This window comes from Sceloporus occidentalis, unplaced genomic scaffold (genome assembly GCF_023333645.1).
Source record: "Sceloporus occidentalis isolate IW3139 unplaced genomic scaffold, rSceOcc1.0.p SCAF_6, whole genome shotgun sequence".
NCBI classification, from domain to species: Eukaryota; Metazoa; Chordata; class Lepidosauria; order Squamata; family Phrynosomatidae; genus Sceloporus; species Sceloporus occidentalis.
The window spans coordinates 70949943-70971110 of NW_028316986.1; the positions used below are offsets into that span (position 1 = coordinate 70949943).

Sequence of the window (21168 nt, forward strand, 5' to 3'; positions counted from 1 at the left end):
TGATTTGTTTATTGGATTTATACCCCATCTTTCTCTTGGAATGGGATCCAAGACAGCTTTGCCTTTTCATGCAGTTTTCAGCTAAAAATTACAACTAGAAATCACTTGTAACTGACTTCGACGTTCCTTAGCTAGTTTTCAGGGAGGGTTGGGGGAGTTAAATAAAATTAGACCACATCAGAAGTAGTGCAGTTTACTTGTGAATAAGCATGTATAACAAGCTTGGGCAACTTCCTGGTGGCTGAATGGTTAGAAACCAACACCACCCCAAACCATTGGGGGACATGCTCCTGCTGCCACTGTCAAAATTCAGCCACTGCCACCACCAAAGTACCTGCTCTTGCCAAAGTTACTATTCTTTCTACTGCAGGAGCTTCTAGGCCACCTGTTCTCTGTGGGCCACTGTTTGAGGGCATTTGTATTAGGAATAAGGTAAATGCAAAGCAAAGTTATTCCAACCATTGCTAATATTCATGATAATTGATGGTGACAGTACTACAAAATGAACTGAAGAATTTAAATGTCTGAAGTATAAATGGAATGATGGTTCAAAATGCTGGATGCTGAAGAAGATATGAGACTATGGGCCCGAACAGACAGGCCAGAATAAAGCTGCTTCAGCTCTTTCAATGAGACAAGCATCTTAAGAGGCCAGAAGCTGCACCAAAGCTGTGGTCCAGTCTTTAGGTCTGGAATGTGGTTTTGGCGTGGCTTTCAGTCTCTTAGGACACATGCATCATTTAAACAGCATACCTCCAAAGTGTCCCAAAGCAGCTTTATTTTGGCCTGTCTGTTCAGGCCCTCTGTTTTGATATGCAATATTTGCCCAATTTCCTTTTTCTGCTGTCTCTCTTCACCAGGGAACAGAGAAGTTTAGCCCTCCTTTGGTTGCTTTCTTCAGAGTACAGTACTATGTAGAAAATGGACGCGTCATAAGGTATAGTTGCCTTATTATATGAAAAGAACTGTAATAATGTCTGTCTGTCTGCCTGTCTTTCTTTCTTTCTTTTCATTTTTTTTGCTGCTACTCTGCCTGTTGCTCAACTTCCCCCATCCTCACGCCCTCCAGAAAAAACTTGGGAATTAACATGTTGATTAACTTGTTGAGTTATTAATTTGCTAGATATTTCTACTGATGCCATCTAACTTTCTAGATTCTCCAATTAACACTGAAATTAAAAGTAATCTTTAGTGAATTAAGTCATTACAGTTTATTAGGGTGGGTGCCTTTCCTTCTATCATATTCAGCAAATCACAAAAATCTGTTTTCTCAGGAGAAGAACTATCAGAGTATTACAGGGTTCATTTATTAGGCAGGCTAATCTGTGTGATGTCTTCAGCAAGAAATTAGGGAGGGGAAAGAGGAGAGAGGGAGAATTTTTAGGGAAGAATTGCTGGTTTTGGGAAAGAAGAGAAGAAGAATGGAAGAGGGAAAAGTGAGTCTTGGAATAGAATGTGGTTAGGATTGGTGAATGGGTTGTTTGCTTAGCAGGAGATCAAGGGGCTGTCTGCAAGGCCAAAAGGCTCATGTTCCCCCTAGCCTTGCATCATCCTGTTCAGATGGTGCAGGCCAATACCTCCAGGCTGGAACCAGGCAAACCTGTTGCTGATACAGTGGTCCTGGTACAATTGTGGCACAAAGTGGCCTTAGCACAGGTCAAAATGAACCAGTGTTTCTCAGAACTCTGCAACAATTCCTCGCAGACCAAATGGTACTTTCCTCTACCATTGCTGCAACTAAGCAGACCCTCTTTGGTACATCTAATGTGGAAATGGGGCACCTGGCCACGTGGGTCCAATCAGGTGTCCACATCAGATGTGGCAGAAGAAGGCAGTAGTGGGTCCATGGTGCAGTAGTGGATGGGCATGTAAACATCCACCCATTCCCTCGCCAGCCCATGCTATCCTGGCCTCATCCACTCAGCTCCCAAGGCACTCAAGCAGTCAGGGACATTCCAGAAGGTCAGGCCTTTTAGGCCTGAAAGACTGAACTCCACACAGAGATTATTGTCCACTTGTGTAGAAGCAAAATGTCTTGCCAGGGTATAGGGAAGCACAATGACTCCCTTCTGTAACTTCTTCACTGATTATATTGTGGACTAGTTTCTAGTGTAAAATACTAATAAAACATTAATAAAACATTAATAACAATAGTGTTTAATGTACAATTACTATATCATATTCTTTAATGTATGAATCACACAGTGTTAAGTTCTTGAATAATTAAGTAAAAAGTTTTCTTCAACTGTATCTTAACTGTACTTAAGTTTGGTAAGATTTGAGCTTGGGGCAAAAAAACTACAGCTATCAAAATTAATGTCCTACTTCCCCTTTAATGTTTCCAGATGTGTTGGATTATAACTTCTAACATCACCCAAAAGCCATTTATCGGAGAAAATTCTTGATTTTTTTCTTTGGACAGTGGCTTTTGTCCTAAATTACCTGATTCACTTGCCTGGAGCTCTACTACTATTATTGATGTCCTTGTTTTTACTTTTTCATTAGTAGCCCATCCCCTTTTGAGTACTGTAGTTCAAACAGTTTAAAGCACTTCAGAGAGATAAGCAAAACATAAAGAAGGATATTGTTAAACATTCAGTTAAACAAGCAATAAAATTAAAACCAATTAAAACAAATCAATTAAAATACAAAATACAGAAGTCAGGAAAATAGCACACTATTAAAAGCCCTTTCAGTTGGTTCCTAAAAACCTGTTTGAATAGAAAAAATGTCACTTGTCAGCAGAAGGCCAGCAAAGATAGAGCCATACTTCCCTCCCTAGGGAGGGAATTTAAAGTCTCAAGCAGCCACAAAGAAGGTCCTCTCTGGTATTCCCATTGCAGGTGATTTGCAAACATTTTTCACATAGGTGATAAGGATCTTAACATGAGTCATACTAGACATCTCTTATCCGCAGTAATCTCTTTTTCAGACAAACTGTCTCAGTGATTCAGTAAGTGTGAACATAGTAGGATATTTATGAAGATCTGTGGTCCTTACCACCCCACCTTGTTAGCAAATTTGGCAGTAAGCTAAGATTATTTCTAACATAACCATACATCATAGAAAAACCTTCCGTAAGCCTGTCAACCTCTTCCCAAATATATGGCACTATAAGTCCCATCATCCCCATTATGGGGTTTAATGGCAGGTGAATTCTATCTTTTATATGCCTGTACTTGGCTTATTTTGATAGGGTTTTACATTTACAGGTCCCTTTTGGAGTCCACAAAAGCTTATGCTGAAATATATACTTTTTCTAAGGTGCTATTAGGTCACTTCACACATAGCATCTTTTTACTTTTTATACAATACATAGCCACCCTACCATTGGGAGCAAAAGCTGGTTCAATTCAAAATGGACAACTGACAAAGTAAATATTTTGTATCATAGCTTTGTGATCTTTGGGGGTGGGCAAGAGCATGGAGCATGGAGATTTCTAGACAATTAACGTTAAACATAGCCTTTTAAGCTTTATGAACATTTTGTGTTCGTATCTGAACAAGGCTGTTGTTCTTTTCCATCTAGGATCATCTTGAGTTCTCCGTCTGCTAGCCTTAACTCTAGTTCTTCCTTCTTTCTTCTACTGTTTTCAAAAACTTCTTAATGAAAAACAAAGCGATGTAATTATTAAGGCTTTGGAAAACATATATGTCTCCCTAGTCACAATCCTGGAATGGTAGCTTTGTTTTGAGAAGGTCTCTTTGTCCTTTTCATAATGCTTCTGTCAACATGCCCTTCAAACATTACTTGCCACACAATGGGTCGCTCTGTCTTCCTTCATTACAAATGGCCCAATTTGGTGCTCTGGAAGGAGACAGAAGAACTCATTCTGTTCCTGGCCTAAAAAAAGTTTAGATGGTATGTAGGAAGTCTAACTCTTTCCAGTCATTTCCACACTATTGACAAGCACATGAGGGAAAGGGCAGGGTGAGTCACTGCTGTTAAGGCTTCATGTCCACCTCCTTTTCATTGGGACACATCCGTAGAGGGCCTGACTGCTAAATACATGTAGTTATTGCATGAACAGGGTTCCAGATCATAGAATCATAGAGGAGGCTTTTTCCATGCAGGTGTGTCCTGTACTTGAACAACAGTGCATGGGGCCACTAAGCATGACCCAACTTTCCACCTCACATAATTGTCAGTAGAAGGCTTATACTTCCTCTGAAATCTGGACGTGATGTCAACAGTAATTTAGAACCTTTAGTGGAAATTCTGTAAAAGATACAATACAAAATATTTACCAGAATCAGTTGTCCTTTGTTTAGAGCCTTGTAAATAGGAACCTATTTGAAAACTTCATGTGAATTAGAATATGTCAGCAGTGGTATCACTAAGGGGATGTGGAGGACATGAACCCTGGGGGGAGTGTGTGACACCACTGCTCCTCAGATAGCTACCTTTTGGTAGAAATGAGCTGTGGTGTTCACCTGTGTCTCTTTAAAATGTTCTAGAGATGTGAGAGCAGGGTGAAGCTCAGTGGGAGAAGAGAGGAGAGGCCCCAGAACTTTTAGAATTTAAAGTTTTAGATTACAAACATTTATTTTTTCTTTAAAAAAAGTAAATGTTTGATTTTTTTGATTTTTTAAAAATTTTCTTTAAAAATATCATATTTTAACCAAATCTTCACTATGTATATATAAATACATTTAGGTTGTGCATATGATACCTTAATTTGAAGATGTAATTTTAATTTTAGTAGTTGTTTATGTCACAACTATTAGCATTACATTCAGTGATAGATGGGAGTTACAATTTAGGAGTAACATTAGTGCAAAAAAAAAAAAGGATTACTAAAGATATGCTGTGAAATGGGAGGAGATCAACGCAGGGGTGACAGCATGAGTTACCACAACAAGTGACACCAACCCTATTGATGCCACTGTATGACAGCCAGGTTGTTAAGTAGGACTCCCTAAGCCCTGTGCTCATAGAATCAAGGGACACATTTCTGGGCTTCCTGTTACTGACAAACACAAGTGGGATGTCATTATATGCCTGTGGTTCTTTGGTTTGGTTTGGTTTGGTTTGGTTTGGTTGTTGTTGGACAAGTCTACACTAACCAGAATACCCTGAGCTGACCTGGGAGTATTCTGGCCCAAACTTGCTCAGACTTCCTACTGTTTCCTGCATGTTCTGAAGTAGAGTCTACATAGTGATCCACTGTGCCACCTGCTGCTGGTGATGTAAGTCATTCCCTCTGAGGCTCCAGCATCAATCACATGGCTGCACACCACACTGTGACCTCAGAAAAGTGACTCGCACCAGCAGCAGTGGGTAACACAATGGAATGCTGTGTAGACAAACATCTAGCATTGTTCTGGAATGCTCCAGATTTTCTGAGAAGGTCCAGACCAAATGGTGAGCCTTTAAAATTTGCATTAAAGCAGGGATGGCCTGGATTCATAGCAGGACTATCCTTCCCACAGGTAGAGAGTCGACAGTTGAATCAGGCTTTTGACCCTGCATTAACTGGACAGGGCAGTGCGAAAGCAGGGGGGTAATAGGTCATCTGGCCTGCATAGACATTTTTGTAGATGTTGGTATTCATTTCCTCCCTCTACAATGAACAAAGTCCATTCCCCCTTTAAAAAATGGTTTTGCTACAGTAGTGTAGAGCTAGGTAGGATCAGAGAAACATCTAGCTATATCCTTATAGCCAGATGCAGTATGATGGTGTCATCTGCTATGACTTCTGGATGATGTCATTGTTCCATGTCTGGTTCTGAAGCCTGTGGGCTATCACAGTAAAATAGTGAGTCCTGGGGGTAATGGGAAGGGAGCCATAGTGGAGTTACATCTCTGGAGTTTTTTCCCTATATAGGATTTTGGCCATTTCATTAAATATGTAGGATGCAGCTCTGTTTGCATGTAATGGGCTTTATTGGTGCATTGTTTACTTAAAAGTAAGCACTGGATCCTTAGAGATGGCACTATTGCCCACAATCCTGAAAAGAAAACACATTTTTGCGCCATATTGTGATAATAAATGGATGCTACAGATTTTTTTTTAAAAAAAATAAATACTATTTTATAGAGCAGACAACATTTTTTTTCCAGGAGAACATTAAAGGAGGGACAATAAAACCTCCCATGCATTGTGCCTTGTGGAGACTTTGCCCCTAAGCCAAACTCTTTAATTTTGTGTATCTGGTCTTCCTGAAATATATATCAACTAAGGAGTAAACTAAGGAGCCAGTGCAGCATAGTGGTTTGAGTACTAGACTAGGACACTGGGGGATCAGGGTTTGAATGCTGCTCTACCATGGAAACCCCCTGGGTGACCTTGGGCAAGTTATAATCTCTCATTCTCAGAGGAAAGCAAAGGCACATGCACGCACGCACGCGCACACACACACACACACACCAAACAGATCTTGCCAAGAATACCTGTGATAGGTTTGCCATAAGACAGAGTCAATTTGAAAGCACATAACAACATCCAGGAATAATACTTCCAATTGACTTGGTCTGAAAGAGTCTTCTGAAACATTCTATAAAGACTCAACATAGTGATTAATTGTGATAAAATAAGCCTGACACAAAGATTTTTCTTCAGAATGATAGTTGTCTAGCTGTAGTTAACAACAGCAATAACAAAAGCTTCTGTTTATATGGCATTCTATTCGTCCCTCTTCATCTACCTTCCTTCTACCCTCTAATTTTCTTTCTTTTTTTTTTAATGCATGTTTTTCTGTATTCTACAGTGACAAGGTAGCCCGACATTATTACTACTGTCATCTCAGGGAACAAGTCCTGAGGTCTCGGTGCACAGACAAAGAAGAAATCTATTTTCTGTTGGCTGCGTATGGTCTGCAGATTGATGTGGGTGACTACCGGGAAGACTTTCACAGAGAAAACTATTTTGAGCCCCAGACCTATTTCCCACAATGGGTAAGTCTCACTTTATTGATTGATTGAAATTTTATTTCTATACCGCCGTTCCCACGATCACGGTGGTTTACAGGCAATACAAATGTGATACAATACAGATTAAAAGAAAACAAACTTCACAGTAAAGACACCCCAATTAAAATCAGCATAACTATATATCATTAAAATCCACATAGAATCAATCAAAAATTTCTAGACAATCTAGAAATGAGAGTGAAGCAATACCATTAAGAGTGTGAGGCTCTGCAGTTGGAATAAAGCTTAAGGAGGCTTTCTTTTCCAGTCCTTCTTCTCCCTCCCATCATCTTCCCTTCTCTCAAAATTCCTATCAAGTCTTCAGACTTCATGTGAGTTAAGAGGTTATTTGAATTCACTTTCTATGACAAGATATTTCCCTCCACTCCTTCTCCTTGCAGCCTCATATTCTTCCCAGAACTATTCTAAAGAAAGCCCAAACTCTTTGAACATTTTTATACCCCACTCTCAAATCATAAAGGTTTCCATGCTCCCAAAGCAGCTTACAATTACAGCTGTACCTCCCCATTTGCAGGTTAAGCATTTGTGGATTTGATTATTCACAGATTATTGTATTTGCCCCTGCCACCAAAAAAAAAATATAAATCTTTCTATGCATCTATAGTTTTTCCAGTATGGTTTTTTTGGTCAACCTCCACTGGAGGCTGCTCATTGGAGGACCTACAGATACCTAGAAAAGTGTTCTCTCTGATACTAAACAAAACAAAAACCGAACAGGCCTGTATTTGCATTTTTTCACTTTCACAGGGGGGCTGTACCTCTAACTTTCATGAATGTGGCACATTGACTATTTGGTTTGGTAGTTCCCTTCTTGCAGGCTTGTGTGTGTATATACTGCATCTTCAAGTTGCCTGTCTACTTATGGTGACCCCCATGAAGTTCTTAGAGGTTTTTTTAGACAAGAAATACTCCAGGATGGTTTGCCACTGCCTTCCTCTTCCAATCTAAAGAAGACACAGCACACAAGGAAAGGGAGATGGTTTGGTGGGAATAAAATTCAGCCATTCCTAAATGGAAAGACTCATGACAGTCATATGTCTTGTAATACCTTAGATAGTTTCCAATATATTGTGAAGGCAAGGATGCTCTTGCCACTTCAGCCTTCAACTCCCTCAGAACATCTTTCCTGAGGGTCAGGGGACAGAGAGAAAGAAAGGACTGTGATGTTGAGTGGGGGGCTACAACAGGATGAGGTTTGGAGGTGCAAGCAAGGTTTCCCCCATTCCATGGGACCATCCACATCCCATGCCTTTCTTGAAAGTCCTCCAACCTTGAAAAGACTTTTTTTAAAAAAGCAAGGCTTGCTACAATTTAAGGGAAGGGGACAGGGAATTTCCATGGCACAAGCTTGGCACTGGATGCAACCCATTATCACTAGGAAATCATCTGCAAAGGGGACAGGGAAGTCAAAACACTTCCCTTGCAGAAGTTTTTTTCTGGCACAGTACCTGAGTCTCAGCCTGTATTTGCCTCACTCTTAGAATTGCCATTCTCAGATCAGTATGGCATAGATTCCTTGTGGGGAAGTAGGACAGAGAATATGCATATGTTTTTTTAAATCACTTCAATCTGTAAAAATTGTAAACACCCCTAATTTCAACCACAACTGGAATGGTGTTGCTCTTCACCTGCAAATTTATGTTGGTAATTTACCACTGAGATACAGCTGGCACTCGGCATCCCGTGAGAAGCTTCTCCCTCTTCCCTTAGGCCACTGGAGGGGGATGATGCATGAAATAATTTTCATTTAGTTCCTTCGCTCAGGATTGTTGCTACAAGGTGGATAAGGATGGCTGTAAGGTGTGTGTGTGAGAGAGAGATAGAGAAGGAGAAACACACAGTCTGATTCCTAGACCCACGGTGCTCAGCTGCAGAGTTAAGAAAAATCAGGCCCTGTGGCAGCAAAATAATTGAAACTGTGGAGTCTACTGAGAGACACAAAAGGAGGCATCGTGTGGCTACCAGAAAGAACCTCTCTGTAATTAAGGGGGATGGAAAACATTCAGACAAAAGTACTCCCTTCAAGAATTTACTATACTTTTGCTAAAATAAATTTTCACTATTGAACAGTGGCCAGGGAAAGAAAAACTAGGATCTGCAATATTAACCTAGGCAAAATTTTACTACACATACTTTAGATCATCAAACCTAGAAGAAATATCTCCTGCTTGGGTAAAGTGACTCAACACCACAACTCTTAAAGAGTATCCATATGCTGAGAGGTTACTAGGTGACACTAGTATGATACAATAGCATGGCAAATTTTGACATGCTCATTGTGAGCCTCCATAGCTTTGGCCCTCTCCAGACAGGCCCTTTGTGGCATGTCCACGACGTGCTAGGGTTGCCTCGGAGGGGGGGAACGTGCACATGCCCCGCAACCCTAGCATGTCATGCACGCGCCGCTGTTACACAGTGCCTTATACACGGCGCGCGTAACCGTTATGTCACAGCTGCATAGCTTCCATATGGAGCTGCGTAGCTGCGACGTATATGCGCTGTCTTTGGCGCTTTGCGGTGCAGCAAAAAGCCGCTTTTTGAGCTCATTTTCTGCTGCGCAACTGCACCACGCAATTTGTATGCTGCGCCGCAGCTGTGCAGCAGAGAGAGGCGCCAAGGAGGCGCCTCTTTTGGGCAGTCTGTACCCCACCTAAGCCTCTAAAGAGAATCTCTGAAATATAGGCAGTTATGTTTATCTCAACAAAATAGTTCCAAAAGTTTTCCTAAGAGTGGGTCTTTTCAAAGGTGATGGATCTTAATTGCTCATTCCAGTCAAAAGGAGTTCAAATAGCTCAGAAAATGAGGATAGGTCACAAGCGTACGTTGTTACTGGGAAAACCTGTTCTCTTCTCCCAGCTGCCCTGTAATTGCAAGAAATTCAGCAGGATCAGAAGAACAGAGAAGCTGGGAGGGGTAGCAAGTATCACGAAGTCCCAACATTCCAGTCATGCAAGCCCTGGCTCCACTCTATACTGGTGTGATGTCTGGTGCAGTCACCTGCAGAAATCATCTTTTCAGATCATTTCAGCACTGCCACCTGCTGGCTGAGCCTTTTGCTTCAGAAACACCTAACCTTTTTCTTTAAAAAATAATCATCATCCTATTATGGACAATCCTCACCCCCGTAAAAAAGACAGCAATACATAAAGTTACATTTCATATTAAAGTACCCAGCTATAATGCATAATTTAAGGATGTCAAAATTGTTTTCTCATACAGCCAACCAAAAAGACCTGAAAGCCTTCGGAGCTCCATCCTTATCTCTCCTCCCCAATAAACTAGTTCCAAATTGTAATAAAATCTTATTTTTCTTTCTTTCCCTTAGCCATTTGGGCTAAACTAAGACGTCACAAATATCCCCATTAGATCCTCAAAATTGAGTAATGACCACCTTGGCAGCTACTCATAAATAAGCAGTCCAGGCTTTATGAGATCCCTTTGCATTGCCTTCTGGGGGGGAGGAGATTCACCAGAAGAAATTCTAGAGTCTTTGTAAGGCATTGGTTGGTAATATATTTACTGCATCCCAGAATTTAGGTACTTTACTACAAAACCACCATAAATGTTGAAAGGAAGTTTTAATTTTGCGGCCTCACCAGCAAAGGGAGGAAAGAGTGGGGATTATCTATGAAATTAACTATACAGTTAAATGCCATTTAAGTAGAATTTTTAGTGTATTTTTTCTTATTGAAACAGACACTTTGGAAATATAATCAACCTAGTATTTTATTTCTCTGCATCTATGCAAACATCCCAATCAGTTTCCCCTACTCTTCTGAGACTATCTAAAGGAGCCATACTAAAATCAAGCCTATAATTTTATATACATGAGACCCTTTTCAAACACAAAGAAAGTAATTGCCTTTTCTAATTTTGCTATACTTATACTTAAACAAAATCTAAGGAGGTCTCTCATGAACCAGCTTTGAAGGATACATGTGTGACTTCAATGGCTGCATGCATGAAAGTGCAGCTTCTCACATTACTGAATTACCGTGTCAGAAGAAGCTAACAATTTTTAAACGCATCGAGACTATTAATTTTAATTTTTAGTTTTTGATTATAATCCCATCTGAATCTCACAATTTGCTTTTGCTTTGTAATTAAAGAGGCACAGAATTGTAAAATGTTCCTGCCAAGTTCCACCTGGCAGGTGATATTGAAAGACACCTTTTTTCAAAGGATTATTTCTTACATGTATATGCCAACCTTTAGCCTTTTCAGATTTAAAATTATTTCACAATAAAGGTAATTAATTGACAATTAACTTCAAAACCCTCGAAGCAATATGCAGCAGCAGCAGGATTAAAGTGTCTGGAAATTTTTTGTTTCATTTTGTTTGTTTGTTTTAAACTGCTTTACATGGCACCAAAAAATCTGTGAAGCAGACATCAGGCCTGTGTCTCTTTAGAGATGTTCCACAGCTCAGAAAGTCCTCATCTCTGTGCTTGCATACTGAGCCTGTAATAGGGGTTGGACAAAATGCAGCCCTGACATTGTTTTTTGCTGCTCTCAGCCTCTCCAGTTTTTCCAGAGCTCCCTTTTTCTGGCCAATCAATCAATCAATCAATCAATAATTAAATAAAGGTGATTGACCTTCCCTGGAAGCAGCTCAGTGCAGTATTTCTCCTTTTAAATTGGTGGTTGAGGGGGGATGTGGTATGTAACATTTATTTAAAAAGCAACAACCTATTTATTAAAACCAGAAGTGGTCTTTGAGACATTTCTGGTGGATTTTGGTGTGGACATTTTGGCCAGTTTAGGTATGCCATCTGGGGGCAGAGGCAGAAAAGTTTCCCCTGGTTATACTGCAGCTGCTCAGCTGGACTCTAATACAAGGGGCACCTACGAGGAACAAGAAGATCAGATGATCCCAGTATTTGTCTGGGAACGATAGGAGATGTAATCCTAGACATTTGGAGAGTATCAGATTAGAGAAAGCTGTTTTGTGCCTTGCGCTTTTCAAAGTAGCCAAAATAGTTTCCGAGACAGAGGGAGGGTCGTTTTTCTTTCCCTGAACTGCAAATACCATTGGAGGAGTCCCAACTGTCACCTTTCATAGGTTTGTTGAAGGGATGCTGGGGAAACAGCTGACCTTGTCTCTTTCTCTCATGGCAGATAATAGCAAAGCGGGGTAGTGATTATATCTTGAAGCACGCTCCAGAGATGCACCGAGAACAGCAAGGCCTGTCAACCAGAGAAGCTATCTTGAAGTATGTCAAGGAGTCATGCTTGCTGGAAGATGTACCTGTCCACTTCTACAGATTGCAGAAGGTTGAGCAAAATACCTTCTTTCAAGTACAAGAAGTTTGTGTTTGAAAACTGGCATCCTTGTTGAGCTCTTTTCTTTAAAACCCAAGCACAAAACTAGTATTAGGCCATATGTTCTGGGTCCGATCCAACTCCTGTTCCAATGGCAGAAGTGTTCCTTTAGCAGAATTCCACTAAGAATGCTCCCACAGAAAGAAAAGAGGAGAATGAGGTGTTGTTTTTTTTTACTGTTTCCTTCCTTGTTCTGCAATCCCTCTAGTGCCATTTTCTCCACTGTTCCGGAGCAGATTCAGGCAAGCATAGGGAAACTGATTTGGGAAGGAGGCACTGACATAGATTAAACTGCTTCTCTGCTCCACAAGTGGGATTGCCCTGCTGAGTCAGAAGCCTCCTGTAGATATAAGGAGCCCTACTAGTCCAAGGAGGCAACATATGGCCTTCCTTATGTTATTAGCCTGCCTCGATCCAACCCATTCTGGCTCTAACCCATTCTGTCTTAAGCTAGGCTACAGAAACTTGCGTGGCCCTGCAGATCAGTCCTTGGCAGCCTATCCCAAGATGAGGAATCATAGGAAATAAAAATTACTTCACATTGCTTTACATGACAGTCAATACGGTATCTCCATTGCCAGGAACAGAAATGGTAATCTTGGCACCAGAAATGCATCTCCTTTGGTGGCATATTGAATGTCTAAAACAGGGTTGGGCAAAGTGTGGCCATAGGGTCACATGTAACATCCCCAAAGGCAGTTTTGCTGCCTTCAATCTATACAGTCAAAGAGCACCTGGAGGACCACATGTTCCCCACCCCTGACTTAGCCCTGGCATATAATTAACATTACTGAAAAGGCCTCAGTTCAGAGATAAAATATTCATTAGAAGCAAGAAGTCTTCTGAAGAAATCACAAACTAAAAAACTTACATGTGATTTTACATTGATCTCTATAGCAGCAGGAGGGAAATCTTGCCTGTGCTATTCTTCCTTCTATTATCCCACACTTGTTTTTTTCCCTCCCAGTTGAATCTATGTGTTTATGAATATTGCTGTATGAGTTAGAAGGGATACAGATGGCAAGAGCTGACATGCCTTGTGTTCACGAATGCAGAAGAGCTGCAATTGGTTGCTTGAATACTTGTTTTACTTGAAATACTGCAGGGTGTGGATGGATGAGTGTTCTTTTTTTCTTCTTCATGTGGTTAATAGACAGATTCATGGTATTTATTTTTATATGTTATGTCCTTTTCTGTGATGATCATCACATTCTGTAGCAGCCTAGAAAGAAAAAATGAATCATTATCTATGACATAGAATGAGTTTCTAATCCAAGGTATGAAAAGTCATAGTGAATGATTACATAGTCACAGTCAGAACTTAGAAAAGTTACTCTTGTATACTACAACTCCTAGCAACCTCCACTAGCATGGTCTGTCCTCCCACTAGCATCAGGGATTCTGGGATATGTAATTCAGAGTTTTTCCAGACTCCAGTCACAGTAAGCTCTTTACAAACAGAAAGTATGTTTCTGTTGGGAAAGTAGTTGAGTGAAAGAGAAGCCTGGATTATTATTTTCATGTAACTGGGAACAGAGAACCACATGAAAGCCATTTGTTGGGGCTCTGTACTGACAAAGTCTAAAACCAGCCAAACATAGACCCATGTACTCTGCAGAGTTTATTTTTGTAGTACCTTTGGTAGACTATGGCGCGTTTCAGACCGCCCCTTTGGGGCAGCCTGTAGGCGCTCCTTTCCCCGCCAGATCGGGGCCTCAGCTGCCAGAACGGCAGCCTCTGGGGCCCCGATCCTCCGCTTCCCAGGCCGCGGGGAAGCGGCCTTTTGCCGCTTCCCCGTGGCCTGGAAAGGGGTGTCCTTGGGGCTTCATGCCCCAAGGAAACCCGACGGCGGTGGGGACAAGCAGAAAGGGGCCGCTCAGCCCCTTTCTGCTTTGCGTCGCTAGCGCAGCCATCTAAAGGCTGCCCCAGTGACACAAATCCCAGAAGGAGCTCCGTTTCGGAGCTCCTTCTGGCGCCATGGAAAGGACACTCTATGCGCCCTGGCGCGGCGCCAGTACCTCACAACCGCGCCACCTCGTTTGGAGGTGGCGCGGTGGTGACGTAGCAATGGAGGCCCCCATGTGGAACGGGCGCCGCCATTTTGTACAGACTCGATCCATACTAGGGTTAGGGGCGTCCAGAAGGGACGTCCCTTTCTAACCCTAGTACGGACCCAGTCTGTACTATTATGCCCGTGTGGAACGGGCCTATGGTAATCTTTTGGAACAAGGGTAAGGGACTTTTGGCTCTCTAGATATTCAGCTACAGCTCCCACAGTCCCATACCACCGGACACCACAGGACGTCCAAAACATCTGCTTTGAGCTTTACCCACCAACTCGCAAACATTTTTGTTGTGGTTATCAGGGAGGACATTCTCCCACAATTCGTTGTACTATACCATAAGGAGGTGCATGATTCAGGCATTCTCAGCTGCTTGGTCCCCCTCTGGGAAGGGAGTGTCTGATGTCATTCCTTTGTGCGTTCTGAAGAACATTCTAGAAGATTTTCTTCCTGATCTTTCGCCAGGCGAAACGTCAGGAAGAAAATCTTCTAGAACATGGCCACATAGCCCGAAAAACCCACAAAAAACTATGGATGCCAGCCATGAAAGCCTTCGACTTCACATTCTGAAGAACCTTCTGACAAACAAACCAATAACATACAAAATCAATAACAAGAATGTTACTCTATGTTTACTCTACAAATTTCCCATTGCTACCTGAATTCCTTTGCAAATACTTTTTTCCAACTAAAAGGGGGGTGGGGGAGCATCTATAACATGAAGAAAAGTATGGAACGTGTAGCCAAAGAATACTGTTATGCTCATTTGTATATTATGTTATTTACAGTAGTTATAGGCATATCCTGCTTCAGCCTGCATTTGTGATGGCTTATATAATTAGAAGTGACAAACCTATATTGGAAAGCTAATGTGGTACAATGGATTAGGACTGTGGAGACCCAAGTTCAATAGGGGTTGGTGGCTTGGGAATTAGTAGGGTAATTCACCTGCTCCAGGTTTGTTAAAGATGTGATCCAAGGTGCTGACCTTATTTTTAGGATAGACTTTGCAGTTTGACACCATTTTAACTACCATGGCTCAATGCTATGGAATTCTGGGATGTGTAGTTTTGTGCACTATTTAATCTTCTCTACCAGAGAGTTCTGATGCCACAACAAACTAGAAATCTCAGGATTCCACCGAATTTTGCCATAGTAGTGTCAAACTGCATTGTTTCTGCAGTGAAAATTAGACGTTTGCCACCTAGAGAAACTTCTTTAAAAGTTTGCATTCAAACCTGGGGCTGACTCACTGTACCTCTGACACAGTAGTCACCCGTTACTTCCACTCAGATCCAGATTTCCAGTCCACCATGAAACTCACTGAGTGACTTTAAAGTAGAGAAACTGTCTCTCAGCCTAATTTACTTCATAAGGTAAAATGTGATGTTAAAAAAGAGGGAGGACTATATATTGTCTTGGGCTGCTAGGTAGAAAGGCAGGATATCAAAGACAGAGAGAGAGAGATTAAAGCAATAAAAGCGGCATTAAAACAAGGGAATAAATAAATGCAATTACAAGCAATCAAATAGCATTACAAAGAAGTAAAACATCTGCCAGAAGAACTGAATGTGTCTCTCAGCTGATCTAAATAAAAAGCTATTGCAGCACATTCCAAAATTAGTTACAAACAATGTTACTATAGCCTCAGGGCCAGCACCAAAAGGCCTTACTTTTTGATGAGGTTGACCTGATCTCACACAGTGACAGAACACAGGACAAGACAGATCTTAATTGGCATAGTTGGTGGGGGGGGGGCAGATATGACTAGAATTGATGCCTATGCAAGTCCAGCCTACTAAATTACTGTAAATGTTCAAAACATCACCTCTCCAGTGGGTGCAAGCACTGCCCAGATTGTTCCTCCATCATCCTGGAAGAAGAAAGCAGCAGCATTTTGTACCAGTTAAAGCAGGTCTGGGGAATGTCACATTCTTCAAGTGTTGTTGAACTACAAGCCCCCTTGTGCTTTTTGTGTGAAGTACATTGACCTTGTGTGAATTACAACCCCCGTTGTGTAATTAGCTAGATTGTTTAGTTGGTGAGAGATAGTATCCAGCAGACATCTGGAAAGCCACAGGTAATTTCCCAACCCTAAGCTTCTATGTTTTCCAGGTCTGGCCCACATGTAGTATGCTTCAGTTGTCCTATCTGTGGAATTACAAAGTCATGGGAAAGTATGGCAGGCACCTTTTCCTCCAAGAAGGGGTATAGTCTATAAAATAAATGTTGTCAGCTAAAGGCAGCTTGAAAACAGTTTCTCAAAGAGCATCATGAGCAGAATCATGCCATGCTACAAACCAGTTCTAGTGGACTAATAGCATCCCCATTGATTATCAAAGAAACATGCTTGTGGAGAGTTCCTTTTCATCTTGTACCTCTCTGTGTGTTTATAGGATAAGAAGGAGGAACGTCCTACAATCATCCTGGGTCTGACCCTTAAAGGGATGCACATTTATCAGGTAAGAGGTGGGGGTACTGCACTTAGGGCGGAAGAATGAAAAGCACAGATATTGGATGGAGGACACCTGGCTGAATGAAACTACGTGTGAAAGGGATCTAGGAGTCCAAGTAGACCACAAGTTGAACATGAGTCAACAGTGTGATGTGGCAGCTAACAAGGCCAATGCAATTTTAGGCTGCATCAATAGAAGTATAGTGTCTAGACCCAAGGAAGTAATAGTGCCACTCTATTCTGCTCTGGTCAGGCCCCACCTGGAATACTGTGTCCAGTTCTGGGCACCACAATTTAAAAAGGACATTGAGAAACTGGAGCGTGTCCAAAGAAGAGCGACTAAAATAGTGAAAGGTCTGGAAACCATGCCCTATGAGGAATGACTTAGGGAGCTGGGGATGTTTAGCCTGGAGAAGAGAAGGTTAAGAGGTTATGATAGCCCTGTTTAAATATTTGAAGGGATGTCATATTGAGGAGGGAGCAAGCTTGTTTTCTGCTGCTCCAGAGACTAGGACCCAGAGCAATGGATGCAAGCTGCAGGAAAAGAGATTCCACCTCAACATTAGGAGGAACTTCCTGACAGTAAGGGCTGTTCGACAGTGGAACAAACTCCCTCGAAGTATAGTGGAGTCTCCTTCCTTAGAGGTCTTCAAACAGAGGCTGGATGGCCATCTGTCGGGGATGCTTTGATTGTGATTTCCTGAATGGCAGGGGGTTGGACTGGATGGCCCTTGTGGTCTCTTCCAATGCTACGATTCTATGATTCTATGGTTCTGGGAAGTCTTGGGCCACATGCAAGCTGTGTGCCATACAGTTTCCACCCTTTTTCTAAACCACAGCTAGGGAAACTATGTCCATCTAGATATTCTTGGACTCCAGCTCATAAAATCTCTGACTTTTGGCCATGAGAACTGGAGTCCAGGAACATCTGTAGAGCCACACATTCCCCAGATGTTCTATAGGTCTTACATTCCTTTCACTATCTTAATATTTGCTTGCATGGCTATATTATAACCCTCACAAGATTTTGTTTTTTACCTTGTATTTGATTTCCTTTTAGGAAGTGAATCATGTTCGCCAGCTTCTCTATGACTTCCCCTGGTCATATGTTGGGAAACTTGCATTTCTGGTGAGCTTTGAAGATCTCAATCATGTCCTCTTCCTTTTCTATTTGAATCTTGATGTTTCAGGGCTGGCAAATATTATTGTTCCTTAATAGAATTTGTCATTGTGTGCCTTTGTTTTTGACTCACAGGGACCCTAAGGTGAACCTTTCAAGGGATTTTCTAAGGCTGAGAGTGTGTTGACTTGCCCAAGGTCACCCAGTTGGTTTCAATGGCTGAATGGGGATCAAACCCTAGTCTCCAGAGTCATAATCCAATGCTCAGCCACCACAGCACATTGGTTTCATCTTAATAGAATAGCTAAAGTTAAACCATGCAATTTATGCTGCAGTACTATATGCACTTTGTTTCTATTGTGTGCCTTCAAGTTGTTTCCAATTTATGGAGACTCTTAGGCGAACCTATCACAGGTTTTCCTAGCAAGATTTGTTCAGAGGAGGTTTCGTTTGCTCTTCTCTGCAGCTGAGTGAGTGTGGCTTACCCAAGGTCACCCAGTGGGTTTTCATGACTGAGCAGGGATTCAAACTCTAGTCTCCAGAGTCATAGGCCAATGCACAAACCACTACACCCCCCTGATCCTCTGGGAATGAGTCCTATTAAACTCAATAAATCCTACATCCAAGGAGATATGCATAGGATTGGACTGGATTAAAATTAATCCCCTTTCTTTGCAGGGTGCAGAAGATGCTCAGATTTGGGCAAAAGTCCTAAAAGATAGCCAAGGGCCCGGGTCAGACAATGTCTTCCCCCACACACACTTTGTGCTCAGATGTCCAATTAAGAAACCATTTTGGATCTTTAGAGCCTTATTGGCATATGCAAAAGGAGGCAGTCACTTTGGATGTTTCTGAGGACTAAAGTTGTAGGAAACAGCCATATCTTTGATGTAGGAAATAGACTTTGTACACTTAAGATCCTAGGATCAGTTAGTTGTAGGCAATTGCTGCTTCAGGTTCCAAAGAAAGACCAGCCTCAAATCCTAGAAGGTAATGCCAGCTGCTACAGGACTATATAGACCACTGCTCCCATTTTTGGGATCTGCTCTGATGTTCTCTTAAATCCTCATCTTTTCCTCATTTTATTCCTTTTTTGTTTTGTGTTTGATTTGGTTTTGTATTTTGTTTCCAAATTAGGGGAAAAAAATTTGTGATCCAGCCCGATGGTTTGCCTTCTGCCCGAAAACTGGTTTACTATACTGGCTGCCCTTTCCGGTCTCGACACTTGTTGCAGCTGCTTAGCAACAGTCACCGGCTATTTCTTAACATCCAGCCTGTACTTAAGCAGATCCAAATGATGGAAGATGCAGAAGGTATGGGATGGACAAGTTTTACATTTGGGAAAGGGCCAAGCTTGCTAAAAAATACTGGGTGAATGAAAAGTTATTGATTGCCAGGGATGTATCCATACTACACAATTATGGCACTCTGATACAACCTGAAAACTCATAAATTCATTCTATAGAATACTGGGATTTGTAGTTTCATGAGGTATACTGTTGTCATTCCAAGAAGTGAACTAAGGTCTGGTCCAGACTGGTGCTTTGTGCTGACCTGGACATGTAGTAGAGTTGCCCGGGGGCGGAGCGTCCGCACGCCCTGCAACCCTACTACATAGTGGCGTCATCATGGTGGCCTCCCATCTATATGGGGCTGCCATGATGCCGGTGCCGCCACTGAACACCCAAACATGGCGCACAGGAAGTGGTGTCATGACAGCGCCACTTCCTGGTTGCGGCGCCACAAGCGTCATTTCCACGGCAACCAGATGACTGTGGGAACAAAGCCATGGGAGAAAGGGGCTGGGCAGCCCCTTTCTCCCATGGCTCCGCCTTTCGGGGTATTCTGGGGCATGAAGCCCGAAGGACACCCCTTTTCGGGACCACAGAGAAGCAGCATTTTGCCGCTTCTCCATGGTCCCGAAAACCGTTGGGTTGGGGCCTCTGGGCTGCTGGTGAGGCTGCCCTGCCCCCAACCTGTCAAGAAAAGGGGCAGTCTGTACCGCGCCTAAATTAGAGATTTGAAGTCTTCCCCTCTGTCCCCAAACAACTGGGAATCCCAGAATGCTTCAGGTTAGATCAGAGCCATAGTAGTTAAAGTGGTATCAAACTGGTATGTGCAGTGTGGACACAGAACAGATCAGAAAATTGCTGGGCAATTGACCCTGTGAAACAAGTGTAATTGGTTGACATGGTTTGACAAGGTTCACATTGTGCAGGGAGTGGCACTGCCATAGACCCCCGATCACTGCAGCCTTCTATTACTACCTGCTTACTTTTGTCTTCTCCCCAGCAGGGGTGAGTGAGTAGACAGCAGTGGTCAGAAGGAGGAGGAAATACTGCCTCCTTGCCTATCAACTTTTCTTCTATTGGGCAAGCAAAGAGATAAGAAGTAAAGAGATGAAATAGGAGAGAGGGCGACCACAACAGGAAAAGGACCTACATATGAAAAACCATCTCCCTAGGCAGCAAGTCATCCTGGGAAAAGAAATATGGGCCCAATCACTCCCACATTCCACCTTCTTAACAGTACAACTTCACATGTTGTTCACATAAAGGACACAGCAACTAGGAAGGGACTATGGCCCAAACTGTGCCTGGGTGGCAGAATCTCTCTGCTTCTTCATGGATGGAGCCACCATGAATCCACACTGAGGCCAGGTCAAGGTTACGTAGTTTGGGAATGCATGCCTGCAAAGAACTCTGCACAGGTAGCCTTCCCTGCTCTGTATGGACCAGGGCTGAAAGTGCAATCTTTCAGCACTTTTTAATTCACAATTGATCTTCAGAGTAGTAATGCACAAAGAAAGCTAATGATTACAACAGAGCTACACTAATGAGATAGCTACCTATAATTAAAGTAGGGGTGGAGAATATCTAGCCTTCCAGATTCTTTGAAATGTTATTCTCGTTATCTGTTACTGCTGAGGTCCAGTGTTTTATTCCAATAACAGTTGGCGGGCAGGATGATTCCCACTCTTTTTCTTCAGACACCAGGAACACTTTGCCTTACAGGTAAATATTACCTTTTTAAAAAAAGGCATTAACTAATCTATACCTTCCAATCTATACCTTCCAATTCAAAAGTTCGACTAACTAGTTCAACAAATTGATAAAGCAGATTATTTGGAATCCAAAAACATTATTAAGATCCTTTTCTTCACTCTATCAATGAAATATATCAATTAAGAACAACAGAAAACCATAGCTGAACTCATGAATAAGAAAGAAAAGCAGAAGAATACCAGAGTAAGATATTCTCTGGTATTCTTCAT

At 42.0% G+C, this 21168-nt stretch overlaps 1 protein-coding gene across 1 annotated transcript in view; it reads left to right on the forward strand.

The window, feature by feature from the left end:
- The window catches only part of LOC149310913 (FERM domain-containing protein 6-like), a 47259-nt gene that overhangs the window by 13771 nt on the left and 12320 nt on the right, over window positions 1-21168 (forward strand). Inside the window, exons 4-9 of the mRNA XM_089529994.1 lie at window positions 861-937; window positions 6712-6898; window positions 12053-12208; window positions 16716-16781; window positions 17835-17902; window positions 19032-19207. Of these exons, the coding sequence (XP_089386120.1) occupies window positions 861-937; window positions 6712-6898; window positions 12053-12208; window positions 16716-16781; window positions 17835-17902; window positions 19032-19207 (730 nt within the window). The remainder of the gene's footprint in view (window positions 1-860; window positions 938-6711; window positions 6899-12052; window positions 12209-16715; window positions 16782-17834; window positions 17903-19031; window positions 19208-21168) is intronic.